This window comes from Echiichthys vipera (assembly GCF_963691815.1).
Source record: "Echiichthys vipera genome assembly, chromosome: 4".
NCBI classification, from domain to species: Eukaryota; Metazoa; Chordata; class Actinopteri; order Perciformes; family Trachinidae; genus Echiichthys; species Echiichthys vipera.
The window spans coordinates 16,189,854-16,209,464 of NC_139829.1; the positions used below are offsets into that span (position 1 = coordinate 16,189,854).

The 19,611-nt window shown below is 39.0% G+C and overlaps 1 protein-coding gene across 1 annotated transcript in view; it reads right to left on the bottom strand.

The window, feature by feature from the left end:
- ipo11 (importin 11) overlaps positions 1 to 19,611 on the bottom strand; it is a 111,327-nt gene that overhangs the window by 29,646 nt on the left and 62,070 nt on the right. The window contains exons 22-26 of the mRNA XM_083912127.1: positions 5,965 to 6,044; positions 5,800 to 5,880; positions 3,995 to 4,090; positions 3,483 to 3,596; positions 2,805 to 2,926 (exon numbers count right to left, since the gene is read on the bottom strand). Coding sequence (XP_083768253.1) covers positions 2,805 to 2,926; positions 3,483 to 3,596; positions 3,995 to 4,090; positions 5,800 to 5,880; positions 5,965 to 6,044 — 493 coding nt within the window. The remainder of the gene's footprint in view (positions 1 to 2,804; positions 2,927 to 3,482; positions 3,597 to 3,994; positions 4,091 to 5,799; positions 5,881 to 5,964; positions 6,045 to 19,611) is intronic.

Genomic DNA, 19,611 nt, shown 5'->3' on the forward strand with positions numbered 1-19,611 from the left:
CAGCAATTCAATTTCAAATAATATTCAGACTTCTTCTGTGTTAATTAAGATTAAATGTCTATGGCAAAAGCTTTCCACCTTAGAGAGGCAATGACACATGCGACAATACTTATTAAATACTTTTCTTCATCCTTTTTATTTATATTCCAATTACTGTAAGCTTATTGCAAATGGATTTCAAATAAGCATCACTGATTACATTTGATGCTGTTGAGCATCATTAAGTTTGAATCATTAGAGTCGACCCTAAATAGAAGAAGTTATTTGCTGGTGTAAGTGGCGAACACAAAGCTCATGACAGGATTTAAGATTGGTAAAAGTTCTTCAATATAGCTACTTCCCTAGCATTAGCAAAGTGAAACCTTGGCATGGGGTCTGCATTTCGAGGCTTTTTCTTATACAAAAAAATATTCTAATGACAGCACTAAGAAATGAGCCTAACAGATAAACAATTAAACAACTAAAGATTTCTAAAAATATATGTATGAATAAAAACAACTACTGATGCAAAGAATCGCATATTCTCACTTTGGATAATAGCTTGATTTAGTAGGAATACTTAAGTTACAATTGCATGCAACAAAAGGAATACACACACTTACACATACCGATGCATATACAGTACGCAAGCTATAGCAGGTGTAAATATTAATCTTTATGAGCTTTGTGACAACAGAGCAGATACATTCTCTTAATAAAGTATAAAAACTAAACAAATCTTTGGTGAGGCAAAAAGTTTATGATATATATATTTAATTTATCTGAACACTATCCCTGTACCAACTCTGCAAAGACACTCCTGATTATTGTTATAATCCTGATTAGACAAAATGTGAGGACAGCAGATCCAGGCAATAAAGATGTGCATATTGATTTCTCAAGGTCCTTGTTTTTGCTGCTGTCACTGATGATGAACTAGTACTGGAATAAAAAGGATGAACAAGTTCTGATGACTTAAGCAGTCTTCAGTAAAAATGTCCACATGGCTGTGCATATTAAATACAAAATGAAACTTTCTAGTGTCCTTAGATTGCACAAAAGTTTCAGCAAGTAAGTAGTACATCTCATCAAAATACAAACAGGTTTCATTCTTTGGATGCATTAATGCACCATCACCAAGTAGAAAAAAGTATTTGACACACTCAACTACAATGGCCACCTTGAGGTTGTATGCCTCCGCTAACCAGTGAAGTTGCTATTTACATCCATGTCTGTCCAGACTTACATTATATATGTAGTGAAGACTTTGAAGGAATTTAATAAAAGTTATACCATGTATTTTTTGGTGAAATGTTGATCCTACACACACATCTTCCACCCCACAGCAGAGCAGATATATACAATGACCTCAGTGTCAAAATTAGTGTCACCATTTCTGTATCCCGCCAAATGTCTCCCCTTCTGTTCCTGAGTCGTGGCACTGAATAACGTGCAGACAAGCATTTTTTGCAGAACATTCTGATGTCAGAGTTAAGTGGACCTTTGACCGTTTTGATATAAAATGTCATTACTTCATTTTTATACTATTAGACATTTGAGTGATTTTTTGCTATAAATAGTATATAATTCTTGAGTTATGGCCAACAAAAGGTTTTGTGAGGTCACAGTGACCTTGATCTTTGACCTCAAAAATCTAATCTGTCGATCCTTGAGCAAAAGTGGACAGCCGTGCCAAATGTGCGGTCATTCTCTCCCGGGGTCTCTGAGATATTGTGTTCACAGGATTGGGACAGACTGTCAACCTGAGATACAGTATTATGCCTCCGGCCATGGCTATCGCCGGCAAGGAGGCCTAATAAAAATCAATCTGTGAAACGTGTAAAGTGAAAAAGTAACATCTGTCAAAGTCTATGACAAGGTTATATGAAACTCGTGAACAACGACGCAATCATCTGAAAACAGGAAAGGTGCTATTTGAATGACAGTTCAGGTGTAAACTATGTTACATGATATGCAGGAAGGACAACAACAATTTATGGACAAATTATCAGACCCTAATGTAGCAGGCACAAATTTCAGGTTAATTAAAGACAGTGGATTTCTCCTGTGACATATTCTTGACTGGTTCACCAGAGTAAAGTAATAAAAAATGCCTGCTGTTGGAGGCATAACAAAGGATTTCATGCCTGTCTAAGTCTATGATTACCATATCTCAATTGCAGAAAACTGAGCTTCCCAAAATCTTGATAAAAACATGCATCACCATGTAGTGTGATGGGACATCATAAGAAATGTTTAACATTAAACCCTGACAGGGACTCATCTGAACTACTTCAAGAGAAATTTCACTTAGAATAGAAAATGAGAAAACTCTTCTGATGTCAAGTGGAGAACTTTAAAAAAAAAATAAAAAATTGAGTATCCTTCCTGTGCACCTGCTACATTTAGGTGTAGATATCAGCCTAATGTGTGATTACTGGGGCAAAATAAGAGGATTATTTATCTCACAACATAACATGTTGGTTTAGGTCTGTTAGTAGTAAACAAATGTGAGGGTTTTGATGTCATGTGTGCACAGAGGTTTTTAAAAAGCCACCCTTTTGGGGACTCGAGTCCAACTTACATACTCTGGTGTAGTTTGTGTGCAAGATAATCCACTACAATTCCGCTAGTTTTGTTCCCAAACATAATCAAATAATAACATATAGACAGTCAAAAGTGGATGCACAAACTTAACTCACAGAAATAGAAAAATATAGCTTGATAAAAACGGCTCATTTAGCTTCCGTCAGTTGTGGATGCTTTGCACTTCTCACTAGCTCAAAGCCCCATCTGCACATAAATGACCTGCAAATGTTTCTCACCTATTGTCAGATGGTAGGAGGGAAAGCAGAGCCAGCGCTGACAGCTTCCTCCTCTCAGGCTGAGTGATGTTGTCCATGCGGTCGACCCACATCTCTATCACACTACCCAACAACTGGTCCATCTGACGAGGACAGGCAAAGAGAGGTGGACAAGACAAGGAGAGATACGGTTGGTGAATATAGAGGAAGAAAGAGGAGACAAACAGAGGAGCAATTAAATATAGAAAGACATCAAGAAAGAATGACATTCTGGCAACTCAAGGAACAGACTACTGATGTTTTTTTTTTGTTGTTTAATGTTTAAAAATATAGGTCTACCATTGTCATAAAAGTCAACAACTGACCTTCCTTGTTTTTCCTGCATCATTTATCTCCCTGCCTTGTCCTCTATCGTCAAAAAAGGAAAGGCATGATGGAGAGACAACTCTAGGGCTTTCATTTTTTTATCTAACGGCAGCAGTGTCAAAACAAGGCAAAGTCAATGTTGCTCCAGATCGGACAAAAAGAATAATGTCAGAGTTTCGCAATGACGGGAGGACAACTCTAAACTTTAGGGCTTCAATATGTTACCGTCAGAATGATTCCCTTTTAACAGGCACTATGCAGTTATATCTCTCACACACAATAAAAGGCACTGTGCTGTGGAGTCAGAAATGAAGGGCGGACATTGAGTCTCACCTTCTGGTTGCAGTCAGAGGCCATTTGCGTGAGCAGAGATGAGAAGAAACTGGAGTTCTGGAGCAGGAGGCGGCCCATTATTCCGAGGTAGGTTGACATCACCACAGGATATCTCTGTACAACACACACAGCAAAGTGAATACACAAGCACTAATGCGGCTGTCGAAACATAACCAAGCACAATGCTTCTACATAAAGCAAAGGTCCACTGACGAAGAAGAATCCTTCAAAGGTAGCCTGTGAAGCTTAACTGAGCTGAATGAGAACATATATGATACCATATACCACCATTTACCACTATATAGGTGACAGAAAAGGACAAACTGAAAGAAGATGCAAGAGCAGGAGACTTCCCTTAAGAGACTATTTGAAGGTTAAAGAAGGTAAATGTTTAAACATTCAGCAAAAGACGGAAAATGTGTGAAAATGCACCAAAACACATCTTCAATGGGTTTCAATCCTTTTCTATAATCAAGGTCCAGATCTGTGCAAGATGTTGAGGTAACACTCACCTCACCGTCCACAATACCTCTGAAGACAGCTGGCAGCAGGGGCTGGAACATGTGGGCTCCCAGTATGGGGCTAACCTTTAAAGCAATCTCTACCACCTGCCAAGACACAGGGAATGGGAAGATGAGAGACGGTACTTAGAGAGGGGAGTTAGGAACAGTAGCCAGAAGAAACAAGAACAGACAGGGACAACTCGGGCCAGAGAGGGTGTGTGCCAAAAGAGAGACAGTAAGGGTCAAACCCAGGATAATGTAAGGACACCATAGTGTTGGAGGACATACAGTGGCAGAAGGGAGTTAGCAGGAGCTTCTTTTTCCAAGAGATAGTGAAAGAGTGTCTTTTAATTAAGGGTCTGACCTACAGTATGTGGTAGGCAAGGTTACATTTTAGTTTCCCCAAGATATTTGAATGAGCTCTCTCTCAGGTATTAAAACTAAAATAAATAGAACACATGGATTCAACAGCTACAAAAACAAAGCCACAATCTGAGTAAAAGATAAAGTGGCAGAGGCACCATAGTATGCAGAAACGTGCACCTATGCAGACGTACACTCACTTGGCACTCTATAAGGTAAACTTAGCTAAAACTAATGGAATTCACTGTAATACAACAGCCGTGCAATATATCATACCTCCTTAAAGGTTATACTATTCAGTTTTAGAGAGGTGTTTGCTTTGATGTTCAGAAAAATACCTGAGCTGTATAACATATATACATGTAGCTAAGAAAAATAATCTGAAAGTACAGGGACTGGATTTGAACCATTCTCATTAGTCTTCCCATTATAAGACAACAGCATTTATCCAGACCACACCAACATCACGATGTAACCCTGTAACATTACAAATGGCATTTTTTCAAATGAAAGCCTCCTCAAATGAGAACATTTAACTCAAAAGGTCAAACGCAGAGCACAGAGACAAACAGTGAGGGGCTATATCTGTCTATGTAAGTTTGCATGCATATGAACTTTTCAAAGAAACGCATGCTGATTACTCGGATCCCTCTGTTCCCAGGGTGCCCATGTTTGGGGAGCTGCTGTGTTCACATTGTGTAGGTTGACAGGTTTATTGTTTGCTGGCTCTCTTCCTCAAAACAAAGGATTAGCAGGAACCAGATGTGCAGTAATACCACTGAGCTTTACAAAACTAAAGCTCTATGTTCTTATGGTCGTCCTGCATACATATATGAATGAAGCGGCGCAAATAGCACATGTGCACACTGACATGTACATACATATGCCGTACTAACTGAAAGTAAGAGAGTGAACCAAGAGAAATTACAATTTAGAAGGGACGGTCCATCATCTAGTTGAAAAACACATACAGGTACATTTGCCAGTAAAAGAAACAATCAAACTCAATTATCTTTTGTGGAAACCATGGTAACATCCTGAGGCTTGATTTCACTTTGTATTATTATACAAAATTGACTACAAAATCACAGAAAGGCCCTAGAACTAAACCCTGAGGGACTCCATCAATAAGGTTGTTCTCTGCGATGTGTGATCAATGGCATTAACATGGCCCCTGTCTTGTTGATTGTTCGAGGTACCCTCTATTTCACTTCTCAAAAAATGTATTATTAGTTAGAATAACCTGATGTCAATTCAAAAACAGGACCGCCTGTGTCTGTTTGTGTGTCTGTGTATAGAGTATTTAATGCCACTTCTAGTGCACCTGCTATTCACTGGACCACACAGACAAAATAAACAAACACTGCGATGGAACTTAAGACAGGAGGATGAAAAAATAAACCCTGAGGCAACAGAGACCGAATAAACAGAAGTAATATGTGTGAAAGTACCTTGAGCACTTGGACCTGTCCCTCATTCGTGATGTCTTTCAGCATATCACAGAAAGCTTGACACAATGATTCTGCATAGTTCTGTGGGAAAAAAAAACTTATAAGCATGGGGAGTTCCGTACAATTTATTAGGATTATATGCAAGTACGCATGTTTGTCTCTCACCTGCAGGAAGTCTGTGGCGGACAAGTATAAGTAGGCATTAACAATCTGAAAGCAGGTGCGCAGGTTCTCGGAGCTCAACTCTGAAACAGAACATCAGATGTAACACATTACCAAACTGGACAAAGGGGTTTAATTGATGAATGCATACAGGAATGGAAAAAAAGCAGGCAGAGAGACATCAGTTAATTAATTATCCTGACAAGGCTGTTCAGAGGTCTACCAAATTTGGACTGCATTGCATACTGGATGGATAGTAATCATCAAATGTGTGTGGTTAAAGATTGTTAGAAATTCTTAATGTCGTCCACTGTCACTTATTGCTATGTAAACATAACATATTTAAAAAGTCTGTGGGGAGGCGAGGGAATTTAACAAGCACTGTATATCCATTGATCTTTAATATAAGTGCAGGACAAAGTAAACTTTAAGAATAAGGCAGCTCTATGTTACAGCAGCTTCAGATGTTTTATAAAAACCTCCTATTGAGTACATCTAGTTGTGTTCTTGCATGCTAAAAAGGGAATTCAATCAACAGGAAGAATAATTATAAAAGTGACTTATGGTGATTTAAAAAGAAAAAACTACTGGATGAGCTTTTTTTTTTTTTATTAACCACCCAATTCAAGATGATCATGATGCAACAAATGAAGATGCAGCAACAGCTTATATGCCCTAATAAAAAACAAGTGGCTACCCATCTGCCAACATCAATAAGAGGTTGTGATAACCTATTAAAAAGAACTACAAGCTAAATTATTAACCATGCTGTTGCCTCTGCAATATCATTATTTCAGCATTAAATATGTTCTACTTTGTGTCTGGTGTTTGTCTGACATTTGCTGCATAAGTTCATGTTCATAAGTGAAGCTTTAAATATCAGTGCTGGTTGGGACCTGTTGATTTGCTGTTTATACCACGTTGTGGTGTGATACATGGATTTGAGAAAGTTTTTATGAAAACCTCATTTATTTATACTCAACAACAGCAGGAGCAAAGAGGTAAGACCTGTTACTCATGACGCTAAATTCAAACAGGATTATAATAGAACCATAACCTAGGGATAAATGTAACTTGGCATTGCCTGAAAATGCATATTCACAGAACCTCTCAGTTCATTTTGGATTTCCAAGAGGTGTTATCAATGCTGCAGAGCAAAATGCCTCATACAATTGGATAGACCTACAACCAATCAGAGCAACTCATGCAAGTTGTGGTGGCGCTCAGTCTGTTTTGACCTAGTTGTACTATAGGTGAGAAATAGGCTATGCAGTAGCAGTACTTTGATTTAGTTCAGTTTGACAGTTTGATCTGGGTTTTTGAGCCTGGTAAGTTGCACTTAGTTGCAGTTTCGGTAACTCCATTCAAGCATGATGTTACTCTGTCAGTCATCATCTTGGCTGAAAATGTGTCTGAATGAGTGGGTAGACAGTCGTACCTGCCAGCGCAAATGAAACATGAGCCAGTTTTGTCTCGTTCCCAAGCTAGATAAATGTTACAGTAGAAACAAAAACTCAAAGGGACAAAAATGGGTGCTGCTGAAGAACACAAAAAGAGGTCTGAACATTTTATCATCATAAAGGAATAACTTTGCTCTAACACACTCAGCATTGCAACCTCAAAAAATAATTACCCCTGAAAAAGTTAAACACAAGGCATTTGTACTGATGCGGTGATGCATTAAAAAGGAAAAATGCCCTCAAGGTAACACTACCAAACACAGAGCAATTTGGACCATTTGTAGACAATTATACACAGGAGGCTGGAGTGCAAAGGATTAACTTTTTTTCTCGAAAGAGTGTGTACACGCTGGAGTCCGAAGCAAATGTGGTACCATGGCTCTAACTGTTAATGGCCTCTTGATTCACGGAGCATAGAGAAAACAACCATCACTGACACATTCAGTTGCTTAATAGGTTTGGTGTTACAATCATAAGAGCACATTGAGTGAACAATTTGTCACTCAGAATATCAATGTGATTATGTACTCTGTGTAAGATTAAGTGTGTGTCCTGTTTTGGGAAGAAGGAAAGACATTATTGCTAATTGAGCCAATTAATTTGAAAAAACTTGTCAGGCAAAGTTAAAACCGTTTCACAAAACAAAACGTATTTAGTCGGTTCATATGATTACTTGCACATCCTTGTGGACAGGTATGACAATCGATTTAAAAAATGAAACGGATTGCAGATAATTCACATTGGACCCAATAGTTGTCATTGGTAAGATTTCTTGCATGCCTGAACCTATTTTGGCATGGCACTGGTGAGAAACACCATTTAAAGAGGGGTAGAGGAGATGAGGGCTTTAGAGCAGGACTAGTAAAGTATGGTCAAGTTGGAAAATAGAGTAGATGATGAATATGAGGAGAGGCCGAAGGTGGCCTGAACATACACCACAGCTAATATACACAGTAGGACATAGGTTTACCAGTAATATAAGATGGCCTGATAACAGACCCCCCCCCCCCCCCCCCCCCCAAAACAGTCCACACAGTATATACACTGCAGAGACTAACATATGCATGAACAGTTTGAAAGTAATAGGGGCTAACAGTGTTTACTTCAGACAAGTTGACCGGGTAGCTCATCCTAACACCTAGCAAAGCAGTTACTCCCCTGCATGTACATATGGGACAAATATAGAGAACATGGGGGCCCATGAATACATAAATATATAACATTATTTAAGTGTTGACAAGAGTAAAGTAAAGCTGTTAAAATTATTGCAGGTAATAAACATACGGCTCACTGACCAATGCACACTTGGTCCTTCCTAAGAGCATCTTTTATGGGTTCATGAAAAATTGAACTCCCACAATCAGTGACCTGAAACCTCCAATGCATTATGTGTAATGTGTTGTTCCTCTGTCTTGTTATTCTACCGTTTAATACAGAGGTCTAAATTTGTAGTAGCTTAGTGGGATACAATTACATGTTATTTTCAACCATATTGTGCCTTTCAAAAGCCAATGCTTAGAACAAACTTTCTGAATCTGTGTTTCATAAAGCAGTGATTCTTGGATTGGGATCTGTGGCCGGTCTGTGAACATTGTTTTGATTTAGTAATTTAAATTAACATGATTGTTGTTGTTTTTTTCAAAGGCTTCAACTTCAGTGAATAATACTCTTATTTCTGAATGTATAAAAGTTCATCGATTACACTGTAATCTAACAAATCTATACCTCTTTGAATACAAATATTCTTAATGCATGTCTTATTTCTCTTGAATTAAGTACTGTCTTAAATTAATTTATCTTGTGATGTTCTTTCACATAACCAAGACCAAAAAAATAGGCTACATCAAATTATTCAAAGGGATGTATCTTCTCTCTTGTAAGGAGTCCTCCTGAAACAACTTCTTCTTCTTCAAGGTTTAAATGGATGAATATTAAGACACTGGTGGTGCATGGTAATAAAGGGGGGTCCAGTCCAACCCTGGCTTGGTCATATAGGGGTGTTAATGTTGCAATAGGCTTTCTCTAGCCTGACAGCCGAGAACACTGTATGCTGCCATCTGTGCAGGCACAATGTATTCCAGGGGCATATTAAGTCAGTCTACATTAATATTTAACACTGCAAACAAAGTATGGTAAACACATGCAGTGTTTGGCCAAGATACATATTAAGAAAAGTCAATGATTGATTGATTGGTTTTCAAATCAATCATCGATCAATCAGCTCCAAATAAGAATAAGCAGAATCAACATCAAAATCATCAAACATACATTAAAGCAACTGTTCTGATGTTTCCACTGTCATTTTGTGTAGTATACTGTACAAGCATGTGTACTGGAATGTAGAGGCTCATGAGGACAGAGACAGGGAAAAGATGACAGCTCTTCAACAACAAATGCTTTCCTGCAGTCAGGCCAGGTCGTTGTTCCTCAAGAATAAAGCAAAGGCAACAGATTGTTTAACAGCAGGTGAACAAGGACACACAGTGTCATTGGAAGAAGATAGCACGACAGGTCCGCAGTCCTGCAGAGGAGGTGAATAAATGATCATGGCTCTCTATTAGTTTTGTCTGTAGTCAAAGAAGTGAGCAAATATACTTTGGGACCCATTGATTTACTGATGGTGCTTATTCTATTTAAAAAAATTGTTTTCATTAACTTCCATGTAACGTGACCCAGTGACTCAAATTTAATATCAAACTGTATCACTACACAGGCCACACCTCTGGGATTTCAGTGCTTTTGTATATTTTTTAATAAATATTTTAATACATTTTGTTTTAACTGTTATAACCATGGAAAGTTGGCGATTGAAATGTACCAACTTCATAATTCAGTCAGTAATATTTATTCATACAAATAAATAAGTATTCGTAGTTGCAGAACGGTATTTAAAAAAAACTGGTGCATGTAGTTTTAAAAGTTAAATGCACCAATGCATAAACAAAAAGTATTTCGAGCCCTGATTTAGTGAGTACTTAACTTATTCAGAGGCGGCATTATTAAAATCTGTATAAGGTTTACGATTTCCTCTCACTAAATTTTACCAGCTACCAGTATTTTAAGTCGACTTGGTTTAGTGTAAAATCTGTGTAAAAAGTTATTTTTCAAAGTAAAAGCAAAAAGCAAAATGAGAACTTTTAAGTGTATGATTATCTCCAATCTGATGAAAACCATTTCAAACTAATCTACAAAATATGAGGAGTTTTTTTGGTGAAAACTGGCACCAATGTGCATCTCATGTAGGCAAAGGCTCATTTAAAAATGTTTGCAATTAAGACCATATATTCAAATTCACTCAACAGGGACTTAAATCAGTTTGTTGTTTCCAAAGGTAAACAGGTCAGGTGAAAGGTTGGGATATGTTCAGTTCTATTAAAAGCATAACAAAACTTTCATAATCAAATATTATTAAATCAAATTCTGACAACTGAAAGAAACGTCTGCTTGTCTCACAATACTGGCCAACAATGCAAATTATAATCCATAGCAACAAGAAAAATACGACATATTATGCACTAGGAGAGGAGCAACATTAGACCCCCACATTCAATACACAAGAATTTCTACACAACTCAACATCTGTCAGCAACTATCCAGTGAGCTGATAAACATCTTATATCATTATTTTGAGTCAAGGTGGCACCAGTAGGACTCCACAGGCCCAGAATGACTCAAGCTTAGAAGGAGATGTTTATGAGTTAGCTACAAGCCAAAACCCCAGACCCAGATACAGCAGAAGGCTACTCCAGATCAGATAGCGGAGAACCTATTCAAGCCTGTACTGACAAATGTGATAAAAAGGTATCCTGAGAAAAACTCTCAGACTAGGAGTTACTGGTGTTGTTACATGATACTATTCAGTTAACAAAGGTGTATGCTACACCTGCATGTGCGCTGCAGGCTAGTGCTGCCCTAGTTTTTGTGCATTATTTCACTTAATTCCTTAACTGTATATTTTGTGACTTGCATTGTCATTGTTTTTATCTGTACATAAGTCCCCTTCCTCTCACTTTTTTAATTTTATTCCTTCTACAAACGATATTGCAGGCCTCATTGGTTATTTACAAATATACACTCTGTGTCCTAAAAAGTAAACAAAACAAAACAAAAAAAAAGTTATTGTATTCAAATCCATTACAACCACTCTATGATAAGAAGACATACTTTATTTATCTCAGAGGGGAAAAAACATTTTTACTGTTATTTTTACACATTAATACACACAGTCCTGAAATATACACCCATGCACAAACAGGACCTATACACATGCATAAATGGTGAGATATCAGAGCGAGGAAAGGCTCCCCGAGCAGTGTTTGGTGTCTTGCTCAAGGGCACCTCAGCAGTGCCCAGGAGTTGAACTAGCACCTTTCCAGCTACCAGTCCACACTCCAAACTTGGTCCGGGGGGGCTTGAACCAGCCCAAGCCAAGTGCCCCCTGACTGAGCTACTGCCGCCCCCAAAGGCCAAAATATGACTTTTATTGAGACTATCCAAGGTGCTCGTTGAAATGCCGCATCTTTTTAATTGGATAGAATTGATTGTTGGAAACCCCTTATGAACATTATTCTAAAACAAAACAGGCTATTTTGCCAAATCAATACTATAAAAGCAATTAAATCTTCACAAAGACAGGGCAAAAAAGGACACAACCACCCCCTCTATGCACACAAGTGCAAACACCATCAGCCGCTATAATCAAATAGTCACAAAAACAGCTGCTAAAGCAATGATTAAGCTTTAGCCAGTACATCCTTCATAGCCCTGGGCATGTGCTGCACAATCCGCTTTGGTTACACATTAACAGGAAAATGAGCCTCACATCTGACTGTGATAACAGCCTCTGAAGTGCCTCTAATGGTTGTTGGGGACACTGCTTAAAATATTGGTGATCTCCCAACGCCAGTTTTGCTTTACCAATAAAGTGGGGCCAATAACTTAACTGATGTGCTACAAGGACAAGTGTTAGTGGGTACATTCAAGCCAGCCAGATCCAAAGGGTTTTGAGCTGAGTAAAGCTCTATGCTGAAGGTTTAAATGCATACATGTAACGAAAAACTGACCACTTCTCCTGACTCCCCTATTGTTTATTTCTTTTTAATTGAAGACCTGGGCAAATGAACACTTAAAGAGGACAACCTCTAGAGAAGAGTCAAACCTTGTTTTATTGTATAGTGCATTTGGCATAGCTGTCTTATAACAGCTTGACTCCTTAAAGACTTCAAGAATAAAAAAATACCCCTGGAGCCCTCCAGAGACGGCCTTTTCAATGGCCTCAGCCTCAGCTGCAAGATGAGAAGCTAACTCCCAACGGTGCTCGAGTGAGTCTGAAAAGTCATGGACGAGTAATCGTGCATGAGAGAAGCGCTAAATGCTCAGCAAGGGATCCAATGAAGTGGCAGAAACCCACTTCATAGGGCGACAGCCACAGGTGAGATGACAGCAATGATAAGAAAGCAAAAAACCTCACAGTACTGTGTCCAGAAAATTTTAAAACATCCCACTGCAATAGCAGATCAAGGTTGAACAGGGCAAATAGATCAAACTAGACTACAAAGAAAAAATAAATAAATTATATTATCACACTCAAAGAAAAGCTGAATAATACAGCTGCATAGTACAATAAATAAACTGTTACAGATGTTAAATAATCAGCTTTAAGATATTTTATTTAAATTTCTTCCATCCCTGCAGTAAATATATCCAACATCTGTGATAGCTGCAATCAGTCATTACTTCTAGTTGAGAAGCCTGTAATAAAAAGATCCTCTGATGGGGATGTCCAGATTGATCCATGGAGCCCATTAGCTGGGCAGTTAGAGACTACATTCTTTCACAGGCAAAAGATGAGGCTGAAAGCTCTCTCAATACGGTGTCATTGATCTTTGTGGGGATGGTCTGACATGTCTTTGGCTGCACCAGTAATTGCTAACTGATGGGCTGATCATGAAACAATGTTTTCGCATAATCCAAGTTTGTTCTGTTATTTCTTTAAAGCCACTTCAGCAAGGTCATGTTGGAGACTGCCTTATTTAATCTCAGTTATTTACCTTAAACCGTTAAGGCAGGCTATTAGTGCGGAAACAATTGTTTGAAAAAGTTATGTGTTTTGATCAACCAATTAGTCATTTAACTCGAGCAAATGTGAAGGCTTACTGCTTCTCTAACTTGATATGTCCTCGCTTGGACCTGAAGTTGTTCTCCTCTGCTATCTTGAAGGCTGATTTATTTCTGCTCCCTGGAGCCAGGAGGGATCTCTGGGGTGCCGTGAGCGAGGTTACGCGGCAGTCTTTCACTAGCTAGCACCCTCTTATTGGATAACAGTTACTTATTGGATGCTGCAGCTGAACAGACTGAGCTGATTCATCACATCATCACTGGAATTTTGATTGTATTATTTTTATCATTTTTTTTCATCATTGATACAATTAAAGTGAGAGAGAGGAGGAGAGTCTGTCAGCAAGAAGCCATTATTACATAAATATCATAAGTTCCATTCAGTCACAGGGCATGCTGATCACTCCTGTGCCTCAGGTTTTATATGAGTTACATGATGTCAATTTCCCCTGCCAAATAAATCATTCCCAGTGTTTAACAGACACCATGATCATAGTCTGGGTTATTACATAACAAATTCACTACCAGAATATCAATAAATACAGAAGCAAATAATTAACTAGTAATATAAATACATTCTGCCTGTAGAAAGGGTTCCTGTGCCTCTAAGCAGGACACAGGAAAAGGCAAGTTGTTATTTTCGGAGCTCAAGATAAAAACAAAAAATCACCTTATGTGACTTGAGGGGCTCTGTAGTTATTCATGTGCAGGTGTTTGTTAAACAGGTGACACAGAAACCGAGAGAAACCCCTGTTGCTCTACACTGATGACTGTGTGCCTTTATTGGTATTAGTTCAGTTCACATGTGTACAGACACGAACTCCATCAAAAGTCTCTAAAGCCGTTAAAGCAGACTGACAGCTGATCCAGCTGTGTTCGGCTACCTCCACCATCAGAAAAGCATGTTGCTTCAGAGGAAAGGATGTCTCATTCTCTAAAAAAACATTTCTTCTTTCCTTGGATGGCTTCCTGCATCTCTCTTAGGTAGGAGGGACTAAGACGCAAGGAAAAGATGCAAGAAAAGGAAACATGAATGCAATTAAGAGATTTGAGATGCACCTTTGGAGGGTGGTGGCCCCCTGTGGGCAAAGGTTTGGACTCTTTTTGGAGCTGGAACAGACACGACGGATGGGAGGCGCAGAGACAAAACTGAGAAAATGCTCTTCTCACACACCGCCACAAACTATCAATGTACATACTGTCAAATTGTGTCAAAAGGTTGAGACCACTGTACCCCTACAAAGCGTGGAGCATGATATGGACCAGAATTATACATCAGCCCGAGACCATGAAACATGCAATGTGACAATACGCTTTTTAAACTGAACAACCACACAGAGAGCAGGCTGGCCAGCAGGGACAACAGAAGAAGAGCCTGAGAGCGGTGTTCAGAGAGGAGTCGCCCCATCCTGAGTAAGCTGGTCACAGAAAACAAGAGCTGCAAACTGGCGGGGAGTCAAATATGCACACACCCTCCACAGGAAAGTTTGCATTCACCCAGGGAAATCAAGGTGACACGTAGAGGCACTAGGTTGCAGGCTTGCTATCACAAGCCTGGTTGGCATAGCAGCATAACACTATTGATAAAAAAAATTAGATAATTTATGCTGTATATGTTAAGGAAGAAGACCTCATGTTTTCTGATACTCCACTGTAGGGATTATGCTTTCCATTCCCTGGAAACATTTTACTGTGAAACAGCAAGTCACGTAGAGTTTCCTAAACTGTAATGGCATGGAAATGAATGGATCCTCTAGCTCCATCACTTGCTCGCACTAATCAGTGTAATGGCAACAAGGGAAACAACTTCACTGCTTACTTCATCACTGGTAGGTGCAGCACACACAGCTGAATTGTGTCCTAGTTCAGAGTGTGGTGGAAGTGACATAGAACGCAGAACAAGTCTAACAATTTAGCGAAGGCAAGGCTCTTGACATTCTAATTAGGGAATATGCTGCTCCAGTTTAGCAGTGATGGAGCGAGGCTCTTTATCAGGCAGGCCAGGCCACACACCTGGCAAGCTGCGACACCATACCAAGCCAAACTCCCTCAATGGCCCACATCACTCCACTGCTCTCCATGGAGTTAATAAATAAACCACCGAATGCTCAAGCGTAAACCAGCCAAAGATGATGACTGACCAATTTGAAAAAAAAAACTAAACTAAAACGCAAAAGTCAAGTTAATTTCCTCTATGAGATTTTTCATCAATATGTTAATAAATGCATGATTGTTGAAAGTAAAATGATCCTCCACTTACTTTGCTGTTTATTGTTAAAAAGGTTTAAGGTTATATTAAGGTTAAACATTTTTTAAACTCTGTGCTGATTTGCTTTCACCTGTGACCATACCTGAACTATCATCTTTCATCACAGAAGCTTTAAACATCCCTTCTAAGACTTGCATTGACATTCTAATTACAATCAACGTGATTAATGTGCTTTAAACCTGCTAACCTTAGGAAAAAACAATTTTTCACAATAACGAAAGATGACAAAAGATGTTAAAATAAGCAATAACAAGAACAGGATAATGGAGCAATTAATCAAGTTGAAAACAAAAGCATGACATCACATTTTTACAGGTTTGTTTACAGACCAGAACAGGGATTTGGGTTCATTCAAGTCCACTTGTTACAGGAGTTACTAAAGATGGGAGAGTGCAAATGTGGAGAACAGAGATGTGGTCAAATGGTGGTCTAAACTGCATCAGTTAAGTCCTACTTAACTGATACTAGTTTTTATACAGTTAAGTCGTGAATGAGGTTTTGGACTTCCACAAGAGATCAAAATACATGGAGGAGTTTCAATCAATTTTAGACAAAGGAGCACATTTAAAAATGAGAAGATGAAAAGTTTGTAAGGTTGACGTAACATTGGATAACAGTATTAGAGTAAGTAAGCATGATAAGTGCAGCATCACAACATCCACAAGATGTTCAAAAGCACTGGAAGATACGATTGTGAAAACAGTTCATGTTTTTTAAGCAGATTTTGTTAAGAATAATGATGCTGCTATAGGCCTAGTCTGCCAGGGGATAATAATCCTGTTCCTAATACTCTGAGCTTCTCTCCTCTCTGTCTGTATCATTCATGTCTCATCAATGCATGTTACTAATTCACTTCTTCCCCAGAGTTGTTTGTGCTTTGTCGTCTCACAGGTCTCTGCTGATCGTGGTGGTGCCTGCTGCCGTAGTTCTGCATGGCGCTTCCTGCTGCTATTATTACTATTACTCATACTGTATATACCTTCATTGGTTTTATAAATTGTAAAATTTGTAGCCATAAAAACACCATCAGTAATATACTGTATCTCACTGTATTGCAGCTGTTATTACCACTACTCATCATTGATCATAGTTACTATCATAATTATTGTTATCATTATCATATTCTATCACCTTGGCTGTGCTTGATTCTTACTACTATTCTACTATATTAACTGCCATAACATATCAGTCCTACTCACATTACTATAGATATTATTATAGTTACTGTTACTTTTGTGGTTGCTTGCATCTCTGGAAGTGTCTCTCTTTGTGTCTGTCTTTGTGTCTGTCTTTTCTCCCTTTGTCCATCTGTCTGTCTTTTCTCTCTTTCTCTCTCCTTTTCTTCCTCCCCAACCGGTCAAGACCGATAGTTGTCCTCCATAGAGCTGGGTCTGTCTGACGTTCCTGCCTGTTATAGGGAAGGTTTTCGTTGCCACTGTGTACTCAACAGGGAAATTGTTGGGTCCATGTAAATCATAAATAAGTCAAAGAGTATGGTCTAAACCTACTCTGTAAAGTGTCCTGGGATAAATTTTGTTATGATTTGGCACTGTAAATAAAATTGAATTGCCTTTTTTTCTCATGAATGTATAAATCTGACTTGCATAAAAAGGTAAAATGCCTCCACCATGTATTTGCCTATCATTTTGTGTTTTTTACTTTACTAATGGAATGGTGTAAGCTTGTACCTGGAGATACAGTGGGTACGGAAAGTATTCAGACCCCCTTAAATTTTTTACTCTTTGTTAAATTGCAGCCATGTGCTAAAATCATTTAAGTTCATTTTTTTTCCTTTTAATGTACACACAGCACCCCACATTGACAGAAAAACACAGAATTGTAGACATTTTTACAGATTTATTAAAAAAGAAAAACTGAAATATCACATGGACATAAGTATTCAGACCCTTTGCTGTGACACTTGTATATTTACCTCAGGTACTGTCCATTTCTTCTGATCATCCATGAGATGGTTCTACACCTTCATTGGAGTCCAGCTGTGTTTAATTCTAATGATTGGACTTGATTAAGGAAGCCACACACCTGTCTATATAAGACCTTACAGCTCACAGTGCATGTCAGAGCAGATGAGAATCATGAGGTCGAAGGAACTGCCTGAAGAGCTCAGAGACAGAATCGTGGCAAGGCACAGATCTGGCCATGGATACAAAAAAATTTCTGCCGCACTTAAAGTTCCCAAGAGCACAGTGGCCTCCATAATCCTTAAATGGAAGACGTATGGGATGACAAGAACCCTTCCAAGAGCTGGCCGTCCAACCAAACTGAGCAATCGGGGGAGAAGAGCCTTGGTGAGAGAGGTAAAGAAGAACCCAAAGATCACAGTGGCTGAACTCCAGAGATGCAGTGAGGAGATGGGAGAAAGTTCAAGAAAGTCAACCATCACTGCAGCCCTCCACCAGTCAGGGCTTTATGGCAGAGTGGCCCGACGGAAGCCTCTCCTCAGAGTAAGACACATGAAAGCCCGCATAGAATTTGCCAAAAAACACATGAAGGACTCCCAGACTATGATAAATAAGATTCTCTGGTCTGATGAGACAAAGATAGAACTTTTTGGCCTTAATTCTAAGCGGTATGTGTGGAGAAAACCAGGCACCGCTCATCACCTGCCCAACACCATCCCTACAGTCAAGTGTGGTGGTGGGAGCATCATGCTGTGGGGGTGTTTTGCAGCTGCAGGGACAGGACGACTGGTTGCAATTGAAGGAAAGATGAATGCGGCCAAGTACAGAGATATCCTGGACGAAAACCTTTTCCAGAGTGCTATGGACCTCAGACTGGGCCGACGGTTCACCTTCCAACAAGACAATGACCCTAAGCACACAGCTAAAATGACGAAGGAGTGGCTTCGGAACAACTCTGTGACTGTTCTTGAATGGCCTAGCCAGAGCCCTGACTTGAACCCAATTGAGCATCTCTGGAGAGACCTCAAAATGGCTGTCCACCAACGTTCACCATCCAACCTGACAGAACTGGAGAGGATCTGCAAGGAGGAATGGCAGAGGATCCCCAAATCCAGGTGTGAAAAACTAGTTGCATCATTCCCAAGAAGACTCACGGCTGTATTAGCTCAAAAGGGTGCTTCCACTCAATACTGAGCAAAGGGTCTGAATACTTATGTCCATGTGATATTTCAGTTTTTCTTTTTTAATAAATCTGTAAAAATGTCTACAATTCTGTGTTTTTCTGTCAATATGGGGTGCTGTGTGTACATTAATGAGGAAAAAAATGAACTTAAATGATTTTAGCACATGGCTGCAATTTAACAAAGAGTAAAAAATTTAAGGGGGTCTGAATACTTTCCGTACCCACTGTATGTGAAAGCTTTTTTCTTTTCTTTGCTTTAATCTGTCTGTCACAGCCAGAGAAAAGCAGCACTCATCTACACTGAACCTATACTGAAAAAGGAGAGAAATGTGACAAGTCTCTGTAGTACACACATTAAATGATAATAATAATAGTAAGGAAAATCAGGTCACTAAATTAGCCTATTTCCATGAGGTTATGTAGACCACGGTGGAGGTGGGCACAACATCGTAACACATCAGGCTGTTATTGGATCACAGATAGAAAAGACATAAGGTCCTACATACTTAGACATCCTACAAGTACAAAACATGGCAGCCCACAGAAATGATTTCATAATTTTGCTAGGGCTGCAACTGAGGATCATTATCAATTAATCTGCAGGTTGTTTTCTCTATTATTTGTTCGGTCTGTAAAACATCAGAAAACAGAAACAAATGCTAAAGTAATGTTATAAAAGGTCTTGTTCAAACAATATCC